This window comes from Arvicola amphibius, chromosome 15 (genome assembly GCF_903992535.2).
Source record: "Arvicola amphibius chromosome 15, mArvAmp1.2, whole genome shotgun sequence".
Lineage (NCBI taxonomy): Eukaryota > Metazoa > Chordata > Mammalia > Rodentia > Cricetidae > Arvicola > Arvicola amphibius.
Window position 1 is genome coordinate 35,557,441 of NC_052061.1, and position 19,932 is coordinate 35,577,372.

General features: G+C 44.5%; 1 protein-coding gene across 1 annotated transcript in view; it reads right to left on the reverse strand.

The window, feature by feature from the left end:
* The window catches only part of Hydin (HYDIN axonemal central pair apparatus protein), a 325,609-nt gene that overhangs the window by 213,066 nt on the left and 92,611 nt on the right, over window positions 1-19,932 (reverse strand). Inside the window, exons 10-11 of the mRNA XM_038312407.1 lie at window positions 14,417-14,516; window positions 3,883-4,001 (exon numbers count right to left, since the gene is read on the reverse strand). Of these exons, the coding sequence (XP_038168335.1) occupies window positions 3,883-4,001; window positions 14,417-14,516 (219 nt within the window). The remainder of the gene's footprint in view (window positions 1-3,882; window positions 4,002-14,416; window positions 14,517-19,932) is intronic.

Here is a 19,932-nt window from a genome sequence, read left to right on the forward strand (position 1 = left end):
TGTAGTTCTTACATGCATGAAGAGGCTAAGGTTAAGTGAAGACTGAGAAGTGCCCAAGGACATCCAGAAATTTAGTAGAAAAATGTGAGGCACGTCAGAGACACACTAAGGAGTGATGGAACGTGCTGGAAGCTAAGGAAGGAGTCCCAGAAAAGTCAAATGAAGACAGAGGTCATCAGAATGAGCTCTGGGAAAGGAGTGCAGGGTCCTATGTATAATGAGAGGTCACCCTGACCTTGAGGAAGAGAGTGATTGTGATGGGGCGTGGTTATAGGATCCAAAGGACACCATCCAGGGAGGAAGAGGTACGTGAGGTGTGGCGGGCTGGCTCAGGTCACCGTTTGGGATAAGAGTGAGTGGTGAGGATGAGAAGCCCGAGGACGGTGTGTGTAGTGATGGGGACCCAGTGCCCTGCTAGGGAAGCCCCCACCACATGGCACCTATTGCTCTGGCAGGACAGTGCCTTAGGTGGCCAAGGAGATCAGCTGTGTCTAGGAGTCCAGGAGACCAAGCTTTAGAGCGGAGCGCAGGTCGGCCAGAAACCACGCCCTCTGCAGAGGAGCACAGCCTCTGCTGCCAGTGAGCGATAACCACTGCGCCAAAACAAAACCATAAATAAGCTTGCTCGCTGCTTGGCTCGTCTTTTTATGTCTATTTCCAGCCTTCCTTGTTCTAAAGTCCCTGGGAGTCTGAATTGTGCATCCTTCTTTCTCTCTTTTAAAGAGACCGCACAGAAAATAACTCTGGCTGAGGACTCAGGAGCCAGAGAGCCTGGGTTCAAGTCCCAGATTTGTCTTTGACTTTCTAGTTAGGCAGTTTAGACAAACTCCCTAAGTTCCCCATGCCCCAATTTCCCCATCTGTCCTCCTAACTCCTCATATTGCTGAAAGGGTAGATTTCTTAGTTCATGTAGCTGTGACAGTAGCACCTGGCGACAGTTTACAGATAAAAGTGACACAGCCCCTCGCTCAGCGCTGCGGGCATAGAGGTTACCTGTGCTTACAGGGTAACTGACAAATGCTTGTAATTTGTAGGCTATTCCCTTTTCAAAAGTAAGCGATTTTTGAAAATTTCCCATACATTTACAATATATCTTGTTTATGTCCGTGACCTTGAAGGCTGCTCTCTAAGGTATCCATGGCCCATTGTGCGTCTCTCTGGACATAAGCACAAATCCCCGTGTGTTGCTTTTATTGTTATTTGGTTAACATGACTATCTTTCCCAGGTTTTCTGAGCAGTGACAGTTCTTCCCCCTCCCTCTGTGTGTGTGTGTGCGTGTGCGTGTGCGTGTGCATTTGTGTGCATGCATGCATGCACTGCATGAGTGCTTTCCTGTGGGTATGTGCCTGTGTGTGCAGATGGATGCATGTCTGTGTACCTGTGCATGTGGAAGCCAGAGGTCATATCCAGCGCCATCTTCAATTACTTTGCACTTCATTTATTAAAATGGAGTCTCTCACTGAACCTGGAGCTCACTGGTTTAGTCAGACTAGCTGGCCAGTGCAGGGATCTTACTGCCTCCATCTCCTTGGCACTAGGATTGCAGGCAAGTTCCACCATGCCCAGGTTTCATGTGGTTTCCAGGGACATGAACTCAGGTCCTCATGCTTACACAGGAAACACTTAGCTTTACTTGGGAGGCATCTTCCCAGCCCCAGTTCCTCCACCTTGGAGAACATGATACCATTCTCTTGTTCTTGACAAAGAAACATCTGTTAATGAATACTGAATCTGGCTAATAGTTTGGGACATGATCCTGAGGCTCCTTCCCCTGAGGTCCAACTCTGTGGACAAAGGGGTCACTTATAATAGAACCCAGCCTCCCGTTTGTTTTGCCTCTGGGTTACACTGGAGACTACTGTGTCGTACTCTTGGAAGTGTAGGGTTTTTTTTATGCATCTGCTAAGCTCAGCAATGACTAAGCTCAGCAGCTAGTTATTCAAATTTCTCAAGGAGGTAATGTAATAAATTGAGAGACTCAACGAAGCGTCAGCACTGGAGATGCTGAGAGTGCAGAATCTCCCCCAGAGAGCACCCCGCCATGTCCCTCTCTGCCACTTCTCAACTCTGCCCAATCTGATGCCCCACCTCACTGGACACTTTGGCTGGCTGGGGTTTTGCTCTGCAGTTAAGGTCTAGGCATGCCTACTAAATTGCTAAAAAAAAACTGTTATTATACTCGGGGAAACCATATCTATTTTGCATTAGAACTGTCTTTTCGTGACGTGGCATCCATAAAGTGCAATCGGTAAGGTGTAAGGAGAATGCATATGGGGTAAATTACACAGCAACAGCAAAGAATAAGAACTATCATACTCTTTTTCTGCCTCGGGACTCTTCTCTCAAGAGCAGAGGTTTTAGCTGTGTACCTTTACGTCTTAATATCATTCAGATTGTGTTCCCTTGTGTATCATCAATCCTGAGAATGACATCTGTGTTTCTTTGCTTTGCTTCAGTTAGATCAGTTACCCTAGTGAGCGTGGGAATGAAGGACACTGTCCCCATGCCATGAAGGCACTTCTCCTTATAGGCTGGATCTACTTGGCGTGGAAAGATGGGTTGCAGAGGACCTGCAGGACTGAAATGCCAGTAAAGCTCCTCCTATTCGCAGATACTATAGTGGGCATCAGTGGCCCAGCGCTCATGACATTTACAAGCTGAGTAACTTGGCCAAGTTCCTGCCACCTACGGCACTTAGAGTTGCATCCGTCTTCTATACGGCCACGATGGCTGTACTCTTTTCTCCCTCGCAGACACAGACAAACAATAGAACACGCGCGACAGTGTGACGTGCCACCTCTAACTGCCTCCTATGAAAACCTCATCTATGTTCCTCAGAGCTCTTTATCCTTCAGCCAGGATGTGATGGAGCTGGGGCGGGGGTGGCGGCGGGGGGACTGCAATCTTGCAGGAATGTGCTGGAGGTGAACACTGTGAAGAGGGAGGGATCCCAGGCTCCAGACTCTCCTATAGGAGTACCTGCTGAGCCTTCCCTCCATATTTATCCAGCGTTAGCCTAACTAGATAAACTTCTCTATGCCCCAGCTTACTCAGGCAGAAATGGAGACATAAGGATAAAAGACTCTGCCTTTCACAATTCTGTAAGGATTGCAAATTACACACGCACACACACACACACACACACACGTGTGTGTGCAGTGTGTACACTAAATTCCAGAACCTGACAGCTACGTGTCACTTATTAAATAGCTGCTTGCATCGCCTTCATAAGATACAAACATTCACAATTTAGGAGACACTAAAACAGGTTTCCATGGCAGCCACTGGTATCTATGTGTAAGTAAGTATACCCTATAGAAGCTGGCCCGTGAGGTGGCGCTGGAGCGACGCCAGCTCTGAAGAACCGTAAGTTCATCCTGGAAAATTCCGGTTTCCGCTTAATTGGAAAGACAGAGAACAGGACTCTCCTTCAGAAACCGAGAAGGTTGGTTTTTTAAAACACAGACTGGGGAAGAGCAAACTGTGAGGTGATCCTCAAGTGTGAAAACAGCTATTCTCATTAGGATTGAGAAAATGCACACAGCCCTCTTTCCTCTGATCTGTAGGATTTAGGTTGTCCGAGAACAAGCACTAGACAGATGGGGAGGTGTATTTATGGTTTTTCCCTCTGCGGCCCACAAATCAAGAAGGATAAAGCCAATTACATTACAGTGCTGAAGAGTTTGAGCGTTTGATAAAGTAAAAAGGATGGGAGAAGACACTCAGCTTAGCGTGGGTAGGAGAGAGGTTGGAATAGAGACAGAAAGTGGACAAGGAAGGTGACTTACAAAGTCTCTATCAAATAAAAACCACATCAAAAGAAGCAAAGAGAAGAAAGCCAGGTTCTGTCAGAAGCCTCAGTGAACAATGGCAATGCCTACCTCGTAACAGTGGGCAGATCCAATGAAAACTTTGCCAATGTCCAGTAATTCGAAGTTAAAGTGAATCTTGGGCCCCATTCCTTCTCCTCTGATTCGGAGGGGCAAGCGGATCTCTCGACCTGAAAAATTAATTCTTTATTAGTCAGACAGTACTTAATTAGCCCAAATCACCCTTGACTTATTACCAATGTAAAGTGTGAGCTTCTCAAATACTCCCCAGGACTGCTCTGTACCGAGGGAACTAGAATTTAACCAAGGAGGAAGCTGGCTCTTATCTTTAGGAAACAGTAATATTGCTAGGTGCTTACCTTTAATGAACAGCTTACATAGCAATTTGGGTTGACATTTTATCAGGGAAAAGACAATTAAGAAAGTTAACCTCCAGGTCCAGAAAGGCAAATGCTACGTGTTCTCATTTCTATGCAGATGCTAAAGCTGGTCCCATTGCAGTTGTAGAGGGTAGAGGAGTGATTACCAGAGGCAGGGCAGGGCCAGGCAGAGGGAGGGAGGGTGAAGAATACAGTCAGATAGGGTTGGGGAGGAAAGCTCAGTGGAAGAGTGTAAGCATGGGATGAACAAGACCCCAGGTTACATCTCCAGCACCATCACCCACATACACACACGCGCGCGCGCACACACACACACACACACACACACACACTGCATACAATTATAGTTTTAGGTAAATATAAAAATACTGATCCCTTGAGGTCTTATGAAACTACCTTGGGTACCTTGGTGTCATCTGTCCCTTGTCTCTCCTGTGTCTGTATTGACTGACCTCCCTCCTCCCTCCAGTTGCAGCGCACCCCTTGCCTCTACCTGCCTGTAGCATACTTTCTTGGTTTCTATGGTTACTCCATGTTGTGCACGCTCATCTGAGGATTTGGAGCTAGGAACCACAAATGAGAGAAAACATGCAACGACTGTCTGTCTGGGTCTGGTTGCCTCACTCAGTATGCTCTTTTCTGGGTTCATCCAGTTACCTGTAAATTTCATGTAAAAGTTCACTTTTCCTTATATCTGAATATTATTCCACTGAGTATATGTGGGCATTTTCATTATCCGTTCATCTGCTGAAAGCCATTTAGGTTGCTTCCATCGACTAGCTACTGTGAATAGACATTATGGAGCAAATATCTGTGAAGTATAGCTGGGTCATATGGTAGATTTATTTTTAATTGTTTGAGAATTCTCCAGACTGATTTCCAGAGCAGCCGCACCAATTTGAATTCCCAGCACCACGGAATGAAGGAGCGAGAGCTCCTACACCCCCACGACCTCACCAGCGTTTGTAATTAGTTGCTTTGTCTGGCGGGGGAGATGAAGTCTCAAGGTCGTTTTCATTTGAATTCCTAATTGCTAAGGATGGCGAATATTTACCGCGGTATTTCTTAGCCATTTTTATTTCTTGTTTTGAGAACTCTGTCTAGATCTGCAGCCCATCTTTGAAGGGGTCATTTGTTTCCTGCACTCTCTGTTTTCGGGCTGTGTATATTCTGAACACTAGTCCCGTCAGATGTGTGGAGTCTCCCCCACTCTGTGGGCTTCTTCACTCGACTGCTTGTTTCCTTACCCATACAGACAATGCACACACGGTGAGGTCCCGGTTGTCAATGGCTGGGCTTAATTCCTGGGCAAATGGGCATACTTGCTCTGTACATGACTTTGAATACTCAAAACACTTTTGATGACCTATTAGGTTCAGTTTTTAGTATTAAACAATTCAGAACTACCAAGCAACATTTTTTAAAAAGACTTTTTGTCTCATATCTCTTTGGGCATTTTTTTTAAAAAAATTAAATAATTAGTTTATTCATTTTACATCTCAGCCAGAGTCTCCTCTCCCTCCTCTCCTCCCAGGCTATCTTTCATTCTCCTCTCTGTCCCCTCCCCCAGAGAAGCAGTGGCCCACTGCTTTATTACAACACATGTTTTTTTTTTTTAATTTTTGTTTGTTTGTTTAAGGAAGGCAGCCTTGTGGTATGATTGAGCATCCTTTGGCTATATACCCAAAAGCAGTATCCCTAAAGGATACTCAACCATAACACAAGGACACTTGCTCATAGAAGCTTTAATTTGGAATAGCCAGAACCTGGAAACAACCTAGATGTCCCTCAGCTGAGGAATGGATAAAGGTCTTGAGGTAGATTGATTCCCAGTTTTCTGAGAAACTGCCACACTGACTTCCAAACTGGCTGTACAAGTTTGCACTCCTGTCAGCAATGGAGGGTGTTCTCCTTGCTCCACATCCTCTCCAGCATAAGCTGTTGCTTGTGTTTTTTGATCTTAGCCATTCTAACATCTATAAGATGGAATCTCAGAGTTGTTTAGATTTCTATTTCCCTGATAGATGAGGATGTCGAATATTTTCTTAAGTATTTCTCAGGCATTTTAAATAGATTTTTATTGAGCTCTACATATTCATACATTGAGAATTCTGTTTAGAAAACTGTATCTTATTTTTAATTGCATTATTTTGTTTGTTAATATCTAATTTCTTGAGTTCTTTATTTATTTTGGAGATCAGGCCTCTATTGAATGTGGGGTTGGTGAAGATCTTTTCCCATTTTGTAGGCTGCCATTTTGCCCTTCTGATGGAGTATCTTTGCCTTACAGAATTTCATGAGGTCCCATTTATTAATTGTCGATCTCAGTGCTTGTGTTATTGGTGATCTGTTCAGGAAGCTGTTTCTTGTGCCTATGCATTCAAGATTACTTTCTACTTTCTCTTCTGTCAGGTTCAGTGTATCTGGATTTATGTTGAGGTCTATGATCCACCTGGATGTGAGTTTTATGCAGGGTGATAGACATGGACCAATTTGCATTCTTCTACATACCAACACCCAGTTAGATCAGCACCATTTGTTGAAGATGCTTTCTTTTTTCCATTATATAATTTTGGTTTCTTTGTGTCAAATCAGGTGTCCATAGGTGTGTGGATTTATGTCTGGGTCTTCAATTTGATTCCATCGATCCACCTGTTTGCTTTTATGCTAATACCATGTGGTATTTATTACTATAGTAGAGTTTGAAATCAGAGATGGTATTACTTCTGGAAGTTCTTTTATTGTACGGGGTTGTTTTAGCTATCCTGTTTTTTTGGGGGGGGGTATTTTTAAAAATTAAAGTAATTTATTTATTTTACATCCTGACCACAGATTTCCCTTGCATGCCCTCCCCCTCACTTCCCTTTTGCCTCCCCGAATCCACTCCTCCCCTGTTTCTGTTCAGAAAAGGGCAGGCCTCCCATGGATATCAACAAAACATGGCATATCAAGTTGCAGATAGACTAGGAATCTCCCCTTGTATTAAGGCTGGGCAAGCCCACCCAGTATGAGGAATAGAGTCCCAAAAGCCAGCAAGACTTAGAGACAGCCCCTGCTCCCACTGTTAGGAGTCCCACAAGAACAATAAACTATACGACTGTCCCATATATGCAGAAGGCCTAGGTCAGTCCAATGCGGGCTCCCTGGTTGTCTGTTTAGTCCCTGTGGGCCCCTGTGAGCCCAGTTTAGTTGATTCTGTGGATTTTCTTTTGGTGTCCTTAGCTCCAACAATCCTTCTTCCTCTCTTCAGCAGGATCGCCCAAGCTCTGCCTGATGCCTGGCTGCATCAGAATCTCTGCATCCATTTCTACCAGCTGCTGGATGAAGCCTCTCTGATAACAATTGGGATAGACACCAATCTTGTCACAGGAGATGGCTGGTTTGGGCTATGTGTCTGCTATTGCTAGGAGTCTCAGATGCGGTCATCTTTGACTATTTCTGAGAGTTTCCCTTGCATCAAGTTTCTACCGGACCCTAATACCCCCCACCCTTTCAAGTAGTCTTATTCAGTACTCTTCCCCCCATCCCCCAAACTTGATCGTCCATTGTTCCCATCCCCTCCCACCCTTAGTCTACTCTGGGGATTTCTTCTATTCCCTTTCCCAGGGAGATCCAAGCATCCCACCCCCTCCCCTTGAGCCCTGTTCCCTAGCCTCTCTGAGCTGGTGAGTTGTAACATAGTTATCCTTTACTTGACACAAAGCAACAGTTTTAATTCATTGTTGCCATCATTATAATGCCTTGGAACATCTTATTGTCTTCTGTTGCCATCTAGCTTTTTTATATTTTGGGACAAGGATACTGTCTTTTTGTTATTCCAGTTTGGGGCAACATCATGGTCCTCAGGCAGCTATAACTTTGACTATAGGAAACATGAATGATCTTTACAATAATTGGGATAGTTAATCTATTCAGAGGGTTTTCTTTACTCCACCTGACCCTGGAAAGGAGACATCAGTGATGACAAATACCGGGCAGGAGGGGTCCTCAGACTTCCTAATGCTGGGACCTTCAATACAGTCCCTGGGGTTGTGGGGACCCTGATCATAAAATTTTTGTTGCTATTTCATAACTGTAATTTTGCTACTGTTATGAATTGTAACATAAATATCTGATATGAGACCCTTGTGAAAGAGCCGTTCTGTCCCAAAGGGATCACAACCCACAGGTTGAGAACCACTGCTCTAGAATATAAGTAAAACTTTCAGAACTCTCAAACACTGTCACCCTTCACTATTACTCCAGAGTTCAAATCTCTTGGCAATGACTTGGACTCTATGGTCAAGCAAAATGTATTTTTATTGAGATCCCGATTTGCAGACCGGCAGAGAGAGAGAGAGAACTGCTAATGCATCATGGGATAAACAGCAGGGCTATTGATAACTATCAGATCTAAACTTTCTCCAGCTCCATCTTTGCCTTGGCTGCCCTCCTTAAACAAACAAACAAAACACAAAACACACAAACAGAAAACAGACAAGTGTTGTAATAAAGTGGTGGACCACTGTTTCTTTGGGGATTGTTAATTATTAATTATTTCTGTCCTGTCTGTAGATAGCCACTTCCTGTACTGGGGACAGAATGAGTGCAGAAATCAGCACCCCTGCATTTCCAGGGGTCTGTCTAAATCTTAGGGTCATGTTACAGATGTTCTTTTTTCACAGGATTTTCTAAGCAGATATTTTTCTTGTTTTGGCAAAAAGCAGCAAGAAGGACAGACACAGAAGAGCAGTAAACTGTAAGAACAAATTCTTTCCTAGACAAGCAAGCTCCTAAAGCATTTAAAAAATAACTGTAGCTTCTGTGTATGGTTAGAGTAAACTGGCCTTACTCATTAGAGACAAAGGGATGCTCCACAGGGTACATTTAATGAGCCTGAAATCACTAAAGGCAACAGACCTCATTGCATTAATTACCAGAAAATGAAAAGCACAGGCCTTCAAAAGCTTGTTATTGGCTATGTCTGTCATGTCTTCCCCCCGCCCCGCCCACCCCCAGATTCACTCACTAAAATGCTAATCTCCAAGGGATTATGAAGTGGAAATGACAAACAGAGAACCTTTCAGAAAGAATGAAGTCCATGTCCTTACAAAAGTGCCCAGAGGGACTCCCATGGGGTAAGGACTCACCCAAGATGGCGCTGTGAGAAAAGGACCCTTAGTGGCTGCCTTGATCTCACATGCTCAGCCTCCAAAATCAGGGGGCATAAAGTTTCTCTCGTTTATAACCTACCTAATCCGTGGTATTTTCTCAGGCCCCTGGACTGACCAAAGTAGCAAGCCATGCATTCAGCCCCTACATTCCCCTGCATTGCCTTGTGCAAAAGAAATGCAGAAGGGGCTGCTGCAGTTGACCTGTTCTGTTCTGTGGAGACCATGGGCCTCCTACTTTCCTTAGGTAAAACCTAGGGTGCCTGTTGGCTCATCTTCCCATATCGCTCCCTGACGAAAATCTAAGTCTTTTACGTATCTTGTTATTGCCCTCTGTCTACCTAGGGCAAGCTCTAGCCAGAGGCCAATTTGGTGGTATTTTCAGAATCTTCAGCATATTGTTTTATCATTTATATTACAGTTCACAGGCACAGAGTATAAAGATGGCCATCTTGCAGTTAGACATCTGGAAGCCAGGCAGGCACACCAGCTCTCTCGCTTCATTCTTCCCCTAAGTTATTTTAGGTAATCTAGATTCTCTGCATTTCCACGGGAAATTGAGACATTTTATTTTTACTATTTTTAGGTGTGTGTGTGTGTGTGTGTGTGTGTGTGTGTGTGTGTGAAGAGAAGGAGCTCCAAGTAGTCCTCTGGCCTCCACACGTGTGCTGTGCCAAATGCACACATATACAAATGCAATAAAAATCCAATAGAAAACAGAATCGATCAGAGACAAGGAGATCGAAGAAGAGATAAATTCTACAATCATCTTGAGAGCTGAAAGATAAGAAGGCAACATTGAAGAGGTAGACAATGAGAATTTTCCAGAACTGATAAAACTAGAGAGGTGACAGCAGTAAGGAGCATGTGCTGCTCCCGCAGAGGACCGGAGTTGGGTTCCTAACACCTACGACTCCAGTGTCAGGGGAATCAGACATCCTCTTCTGGACACGGACACACACACACACACACACACACACACACGCACACGCACACGCACACACACACACACACTTCTTTCTTTAAAACATAGTTACCTTTTGGGGCTTGAATGTGAGATGTCCCCCATCGACTCACACTTGGTCTGGTGGAGGTTTATTGCTTTTTGTTGTTGTTATTGTTGTTTTGTTTTGTTTTTGGTGATTTTAGAACTTTTAGGAAGTTCCTGGCTGGAGAAAGTAATTCTTGGGGAGCAAGCCTTGTGGGTTACAGGCCCCACTTCCAGCCCAAGTCTTTTGCCTCCTGGTCTGTGAGGAGTCTCAGCAATATGCTCTCACTGGCGTGGGCTCTGCTATATATTCAGGGCCAAAAGTTAAAATAAGCCCTTCTTCCCTTATGTTGCTTTGGTCAGGTATCTTGCACAGAGGTGAGAAAAACCAAGTACTACAGTAGCTTAGAGCAAAGGCAACTGAAAGGAGAGCCAGCAGGGAAGAGCTTTTTTATCCACTTAGCAGACATTTCTTAGTGACATAATGCCAGGGGGTCTTGCCAGCTGGTTGACGGTAACAGCCAGCAATCATCACCAGCCCCCCAAAGGACACAGAATTACATGGAACTTACAGGAATGATAATACGGAATTACTATGTAAACAGAGCCCTTCCTTGGCAACTGAATCGGTTAGGAAATGACTAACAAAATAAAGAAGACTGTCACACAGATGGAAAAATTACATTCCGTTTACCCAGGAGAAGAATGCTGGGGAAGAATTTGGAACCACAGGAAACAATAGATGAATACAACTCGTGGTGCATTGTTTGGGAACCTCCTGGAGCGCAGCCAGCCCCCTGGAACGATGCCAGAACAGTGTCCCCAGGGAGCTGGAGGAGGTCCCACCACCTGTGGCATGGGGGGCACATACTGGCATATTTCCAGTCTGCATCTGAACACGGCCACCCTCCCAAACATTTCCTGCAGATCCTCTAAGAAGCCAGGTGTCCTGGATGCTGAGCTGTGGCATAGAAGGAGATTTATGCCGACCCAAAACTCCTCATCCATTCTGTACCCATGGCAGGGCCATCATGAGCATCCCTCCTCCATGTGCAAGGAAAACACCCAGTCAAAGCAGAATGTGGTTACCCATTTGCTTATATTTTTGTTTCAATTATTTGCTCTTTCACCAAACATTTATGAAACAAATTTATGTTCTTGGTGCTTGCAACATAGGCTCTATACGGCATGAATCCCACACAGAAATTAAAAAAAAAAAAAGGAAACCAAGACCACTTTTGCTTAGGGATGAATACACAGATGGTAATTTTACACAGGAAAGCAAGAAAATGATCCCCATAACGTTTAAGAGGATAGGCGTATTCACGGGGAGGCTAGCAGAGTCTTGGGTTGGCAGCCCATCCTGCTGCACATTCTTAGGCTGGCTGGGGAACGTGCAGAGAAGGGTGGTATCTGGGCAGCTGGCTGGCTGGCCTCCAGTGGTTGTGGACTCGTCTCTCATCCTCCCAGTTTAAATAATCAGAACATCCATAGTATCCAGGGCAAGCCACGCATGGCACAGTAGGGGTGGGTAGCACAAGTGACTGATGGTGTATAAAGGAGAGACCACTTGATATAGGCCTCCGTTAGGGACACATTCAAGTGGCATCTATATGAATAGTAGCTTAACTATGGTGATCAATAATGAGCTTATTTAAAAAAACTGGAAAGGTTCATAAAAGGCAGAGGGGGAAAGGTTGCAGAATAGTGTTGGGCAGGTTAGGTTTACCAATATCTTTATACACCAAGAGACGTCATGAGGTTCAGGGAACAAAACCATTAGGGCTTCATGTAATTTAAAGCTGTAAGTAAACCCCACAAAGTAAACATGATAAAAATAACTGGCTTGTCAAGGGTGAGATGGGGGCTTATTGTTGCCTGAAAAGGGGGCACAAGGAACTGTGTGGGGTGACAGGGTTTTCTATATCTCCACTTGGGTGGTAGCGACACCACTACTTGGGTTTGTCAAAATGCAAAGACAGGATGGCTCTGTATGCAAATTATAACTCAAAGAACATATGGGAGAAAAGAGAAGAAAAAAGTAAATTAAATATTTGCCTTTCATATTGGGGAACCAAAGAGAATTGTGTGAAGTTAGGACAAACAGCAATGTAAGTGTTAGCAAGCTCCCCCCCCCCCCCCACTAAAACACCCAGCATCCTTTTTGACAGTACTACATGGGGGAAAGGCTACTTTTTGACTTATAATTTTGCTGTCTGCCTACTTTTCCTATTAACATTAAAAAAAAACTTAAAGATTTAAAAATACGGAAACTGGATGTGGTGACTCACACCTGTGATCCTAGCACTAGGGAAGCTGAGGTATGGTCTCTCAGGCTTGAGGCCTGCCTGGACTACACAATGAGTTTCAGGTTTGCCTAGGCTACAAAGTGAGATACTGTCTTGACAAACAATCAAAGAATCAATAAATTAATAATTAAATGCAGAAGAATCTCCCTAGAAGGACAAAGAACTCCCCACGGATGCGCTTTGCAGCCTAGATCACATGTGACTGCTCTCTTGAGTCTCGAACAGTTCTTCCTTCCTTTACAAACTTTCATGGCCTTGAAGTCTGCGATGATCCAGACAATCTGTGCTTCCACTGGTTTGCTGGAAGCACCCTCTGAATCAGACTTGCTAAGGTAGTTTGGTCCTGGTATAACCAGCAGGATGGTTTGCCCTCCCTGCATCCTAGTGGGAGGTCCTAGCAGGCCACCTGTTCCACAGCTGAGGTGCCATGTTTTATGTTCTTCACTGTAAAACTGAGCTTTCTCCACTTCATAACTGCTAAGTATTTTGATGGAAGATATTTTGAGGCCACATTGGATCCTGTCCTACCCACAATTCCCCCATTACTTTTGACCTGAGTTATTTATAGCGGTAACGATTGTCATGTGACACATTTTAATTCAGTGGATTCCGATGCCTGTTTGGATGTAACACAGACATAATCTGTAAGCAGCATTATTTGATTCCTAACTTGTTTGAAGATCGTCAGTGGGAGTCCTTTGGCAGCTTCTGGACATTCTTTGATCACTTCCTCCACTCAGACTTGGAGGAAGTTCGTTCTTTCCTGCCTCATCCCGGAAACAGTGAGCTCTTTTCAGCAGTTTTTTTTTTTGTAGCCAGGCTTGGGGATGACTCAAGAGCTCAATGCTATGTGGATCTCAGTTTCCAGGATGTCTCAGCAACAGCCAAGAAACGTGTGGAGGTGCAAATGCACACAAATTCACATGTATACTTATTTATTTCTTCATCTGCCACCACCCCTCCTCTTCTTTTTGGTTTTTTGAGACAGGGTTTCTCTGTGTAACAGCTCTGACTGTCCTGGAATTCACTCTGTAGACCAGGCTGGCCTCCAACTCACAGAAATGTTAAATATTAGTAGCTGGGCATTATAAAATGAACAAACAACCATGCAAGAAAATGTCACAAGTAACAGTCTTGGTGCTCTAAGCATTGAGAAGAAATAGACAGAGGGGTTTTTCTATTTCCCCCATGGACAATGTCTCTTTAAAACACTTTAAAGAGACTCTTGATCTAGTCATGTGTGATGGTTCCCAATGTAATCTCAGCTCGCAGGAGACTGAAGTACCAGGATCACTGCAAGTTAGTGGCCAGTTTAGATTGCATAGTAAGTTTTAGGCCAGCCTGGCCTACAGAGTGAAGCCCTGTCTCAAAAAACAAAAATGGAGCAAAAACGAAACTTTCATCTGTTCTAGAAAAATGTGAGAAGCTCATAGTTTGACTCAAATATTCTTCTATTGATCTCAGGTAGCACCAAATGGCCTTAGTCTACAGTCTTCACATTCTTGTACACACACACACACACACACATGCACACACATACACATATACTTTACACATGTACACATGCACATATACACATGCACACATACATACACACATGGACTCACATACACATACATTTATACACACACGTGAATATACATATACATGTATACACACATTTGCATACACATACACACATGTATACGCACAGGTACACACATATGTATATGTTCTGAGCACTTGGTAACTTGGTTACCACACAAAGCACGTTCATACCTGAAATGTCACAGTAAATCGTCTGCTGGTAGAGCCTGGCCTCTAGGGGGTTAAAGTACACAGTGATATCAGCTGATGAGTTGGGCCAGACATCGCCTTCCTGAAACATGAACAAAAAAAGGCATTGGTTTCAAATAATAATTCTATGATTTTTTTCATATATTTAAGAAGTGCATAAAGTTTTGACACACATATAGATAGCTAAAGGGTCCTTATGGTCAAGTAGATTAGCACATGCATTTCCTAAGCAGTTCCTTTGGTGTGCCACGAGAACACGTCAGGTCTATTCTTACCGAATCTCTAATACATGTGTTATTAACTGCATGTGTCAGGCTGCACTGGATCTCCAGGACTCACGGCTGCGTATTTGTGCCCATGAGCAACTGGCAGCTGCCATTCTACTCTGTGTTTCCACAAGTTCAGTTTTTATAGCCTGCATACACCTGAGAACATGCTGGATGTGCTGGCCTTGTTGCCAATGCAGAGCACCCTCCAACGGGTTTTACGTTTATTTATTGTGTGTGTGCACACACCCTCGCAGATGTGTGCATGCCACAGTCTGCATAATGAAGGTTAGAGGACAATCTGTTGGAGTTGCTTTTCTCCTTCACCATGTGGAGTCCAATAATTAAACTCTGGTTGTCAGTCAGGCTGGGCAGCAAGTACCTTTACCCACCAAGCATCTTGACAGCCCAGCAGGGGATCCCTTTTAAGACTGAACAATATTCTGTTGTGTGTACACATCACATTTCTTTCCCCATTCGCCTGCCCGTGGGTACTCAAGTAGCTCCACAGGCTGGCTAGTTAAATCATGCTGCAGACACACGGGACTGAGCCTGTGCAATACTAAGTTTACTTCCTTTGGACCAGCCGTAGGAAGAGATTCTGGGTCACACGGTGGCTCTAGTTTTCATTTCTCGGGAGCCACACACAGAGGCTGAAATCCTGAGAACCTAAAGGAAACCCTTCTACAGCACATGAGACAACACCATTTACCCAGCAGATGGAGACTTCCACTGCTCGGCAACCTATCAAGTAGCACCAGTGTGGACGTTGCAGATAACGTCAGTGAGTTCATGAATATAAGATGCATTAATGAGAAAACCAGGAAGAATGATTGTTTTCCTTTGAAATGGAGTTTTACTATGTAGCCAAAGCTAGCCTCAAACTCACGGTCCCCTGACTCCTTCTCCTAAAGTGTGTGCCACCGTGCTTCGTGGGACAGGGCAGTTTTAAGATGTGTATGTTCAGTGAGCATCTTCTATCTGCCCAATGTGTACCCAGACCTGAGACTTCAGAGGAGACAGAGTAGGTCAAGACTGAAGGGGGTTAAGCCTTCAGCAGGCTGATTGACAGGAACATACATGACAAAGGTTGTCCCTACAAAAATAAGGTCCACAGGGGCTACAGCGAAAGAATTATCTGACCTCCTCAGCAGGGACACTCACTGCCTGACTTTTAAGTGACAGCAAACAGAAATACCTCTATTCTGTGCAGTCAAGTAATGGTCGAAGGGAGGCTAGTGGCCAGATCAGAGCGTTTCTGACCTAGCCAGTCATCTCTCACTTTAATCCAAACCACCCCAATGCCATAGAACAAAACCCAAGTTTTGGTACTGTGATGGAATGAGCCACCTAACCCTGATTTAAAGCATTGTCCTGACCATATAATCTGGTATCTCTTCACCAATATCTCAAGATGCAAGAGGTGAAACTGTACCTGACTCCAAGAGCCCCTCCCCCCCCACAAGGTCTGGAAAAGCCATGTATCCAGTAAGGGCTCCCTAGATGTTGACTGACCACCACCTATCTATGTTACTTCTATGCCACTTAAGACTAAACTAACAGACTGAAAAGGCTGGGGGCAAAATGTGTGCCTTTTCCTAAAATCTTCTAAATAGGACCAAAGGAGCACAAGTACTAAACATATTTAGAAATCTATACACAGCTCAATAGCAAATCAAGGCAAGACAACATAATAAACAATCCAGCTTCAGTTTCAGATAGTCCCCAAAGCACCCTAGATAGTCTGGCTGGAAGGAAAATTATTCCTGGAATAAAGAATAGAGAGGAAAACAAATAGCTGACATCATCACCTAGGAGAAGTAAGATCCTTGGTTCAACCCCAGCCCCTGAGGAAAAGGCAACATCAGACAAGACTGGAGAACAGGAAACTAGAGAGCAATCGGAATGACCCATGACTTCTCAGGTAGTGTCCCTCCAAACTGTAGAGTGATGGGAGGACGCTAAGGCTCCGAGAAGCAACAAGGAGGTTACAAAGATCAGGAAGTGGTATTGCATCCCCAGGAAGTCCAAGAGACAAAAGGTAGGCACTAGCTCCTCTGTCTACAGCATCCAGGCAGAGGTGGCTCTTGGCAGGCGCTTGCTGCTATCCACTGAGTCAGCTGTTTCTGCTCTGCTTATACCTTATGGAGTTATTACCAGACATGGATTCATTTCTGCAGCTTCCTTCTGCCTTTTTCATTGCATTTAGGACCCTCAAAACCATACAACTGTAGTGCCCACAGAGGGCCCCTGAGATTCCACAGTGGACAGGAAGGTACAAAGCACTCTCATGGACTTAAAAATTGCACACAGAACTTTGCAAGACCTTGAAACACATATTTGGTCCCTTCTGATAAATGAAAACTATCTGGCCCTTTGACTGGTAGGACCTAGAAAAGGCAGACAGGCCAAGCAGATACAGCTCAGCCATTCAGCTGCGTCTTCAGTCAGCTGAAGGTATGTTGGTGGGTATCCTGCCTAAGATGACTGGAGATTTAGGCATCTTCCCAATCCATGTGATGTGAGTCTGCTGGTGGGTTTAGACCCTGCTTTAACCAGACATTAAGTAGACGCAACTAACTTGCTCCAAAACAGACTGGCAAAGCACCAATGGACATTTTGGTTCCTGTGAGAATCCATGCCAGAAAAATGTGAGTAGCAAGAAGTGGCCCCAAGAGGACCTGGAAACTGAGTTATCTCAGAGCATGTTAAGAGGGGTCTTATGGTTTGGGGTAGGCCAGACCATTTTCATGGTGTATGCATGGACAAAGGGGAGCATGGCCTCAACCTCCAAACACTTTTGAACTTGCCATGGTCAAATAAGTCTGCTAGGTAGACATGAAGGGTTGGGAAATAAGACACAGTTGAGAGGCGTGATCTGGATCCCAGAGACAGGGGTACTGGCACCTGGGGAAGACTGAGAGGATCCTCTGGTGACTGGAGGTCAGCATAAGGAGCCCGTCCACAGAGCTCCGACAGAATGAGGACTGGCCCTGGGGCCTTCTGCTCAACTGCAGCTGCTTAGCTGAGTCTGCAGCAACCACTAGTAACTTGATCTTTCTCTGCACGTGGGAGATAATTCAAGGACAAACGTCCCTCTACAGTCCTCTCCTGGGTCAGATCTTGGGACAGTGAACTAACAGCTGTGTGTGTGCCACAACAAAAGCGTGGTCATTCCCGTTTGCTCTCTCAGAGGGATGCTGGTAGTGAGGTCACTCACTACCTCTGCTTTCGGGTGGGCTTCACTAAAGAGTGATACTTCTACTTCTTTCTATAGAAAACACAATAAAAAAAAATGACATTTCCTAGCAAATCGAAGGCCAAACCTAGCAAACACGCAATAGGTCTAAAATGGCCCCACTTGACTACTTGCCTTAATCGTCTCTTCTAACTAGTCCCATTGAAATGAACTTCCAGGTCACTCATGCTTCTGAAAATGCCTTCTCATTCTTTATTGCTCAGCTCTGACATTTCAGAAAATCAAAACCTTCACAAATTCCCCTACTGGCTCCAGCATCAATACCCTGTCTCCCCGGACCCCTGGAGCTGCCTCTTCCTTCAGATTCCTGCTGCTCCAGCTTCCTCCTATTTCTAAGGCTCTCTCCCTTCTCTGTTTTCCCACTCCAAATGGGAACCTGAGTTTAGAGGATTCAATCTGTCACCATTTCCTTGATGTAAAAAAAAAGAAATACAGTGGCCTTAGTTCTCCTATAATCATTTCCCCTTTGCTTGTAATGTTTTGTTGTTCCTCAACTCTATTGTGAGTATACTTGTCAATCAAATGACATACTAGAAGGAATCAACTTTGAATTTTTGAGTTTAATGTTAATTCTCTAGCCTCTTCTGAATAAGAACAACAAACCAAACAACTTATGGCCAACGTTGAGCCTTCTGGATGCTCAGAGTATGCAGCCACTGGTCCCGTGACAGATGACAAACATGATGAGAGCGGTGTCCTCAGATAATGGGGGCTCACAGGGTGAGGGTACCGTCCCTCATGGCAGGGACATCAGGGCAGCAGTACCTGAGGCAGCTGGCTGCATTGTGTCCACAGTCAGGGAGCAGAGAAAGATGGCTGCTATTCACTTTGTTTTCTCATTTTTATTCAGTCTGGGATCCTGGCTTATGGACTGGGGTGGCCCACATTTTGGATGGGTCTTTTAACCTCAATTAACCGTCTGAAGTTGCTACAGTTAGTTCTTTTATACTCCATGTCCAGCACACACATGAAAATAAGTAGTGCCAATTAGCGGTCTTGGTAGGTAGATGTCTGTTATCTTAGTAGATGTGTGTTGCTGAGCCTGATGACCTGAATTTGACCCCCACATGACCACCTGACCTCTAAGCATGTGTGTGCGTGCACACACACACAAACACATGCAAACCAAACGAATGAATGAATGATTAAATAAATGCAAAGCTTAGACACACTGACAGGCAGGGAAAAGTGATCAGGATCAAGGGGAGGGGACACACAAAAGAAAAGTCACAGAAGAGCCAGGGGAAGGGGTGGCAGACTGGTGGTGACTGACTGACCTTCAAAAAGTTGCACTAGATCAAAGGGACTTTAGTGAGAACCTCCTTAACAAGTTCTTCAAAAACATTTAAAAGCCCTGAATCTTTCCTTTCTCTCTCTCTCTCTCCTCTTCCTTCCTTAAAGATCATTTCTCGAAATCCTTGCTAAATGGGAATTTGAACTGCAAGAACAGTTACCTGTGTATTTAACTTCCTTGATTGATCTGGAAAGCAGAACTCAATGTTTACAATAAAAATTCCTATGTGTATTAAACAAAAGAATTGCATTTTGAGTCTCCGGTTACATGTATGACTCAAATATTTAGCTTTCCAGTCAATTTCTAATTTGCAAAGAGACAAGTGTGTTATGGTGGTTTGAACAGGTATGGCTCCACAGATTCGTGTTTGAATGCTTGGCCCACAGGAGTGGTAGGTACTATTATTAGGAGGTGTGGCCTTGCTGGAGAAAGGGTATCACTGTGCAGGCAGGCTTTGAGGCAGGCTTTGAGCCACACCTAGTGAGACCATCTCTCCCTGCTGCCTATAAATCGAGTTATAGAACTCTCAACTCCTTCTCCAGCACCATGTCTGCCTGCATGCTGCCATGCTTCCTGCCGTGATGGTAACAGACTAAACCTCTGAACTGTAAGCCAGCTCCAGTTAAATGTTTTCCTTTGTAAGAGTTGCCAGGGTCAAGGGTGTCTCTTCACAGCAATA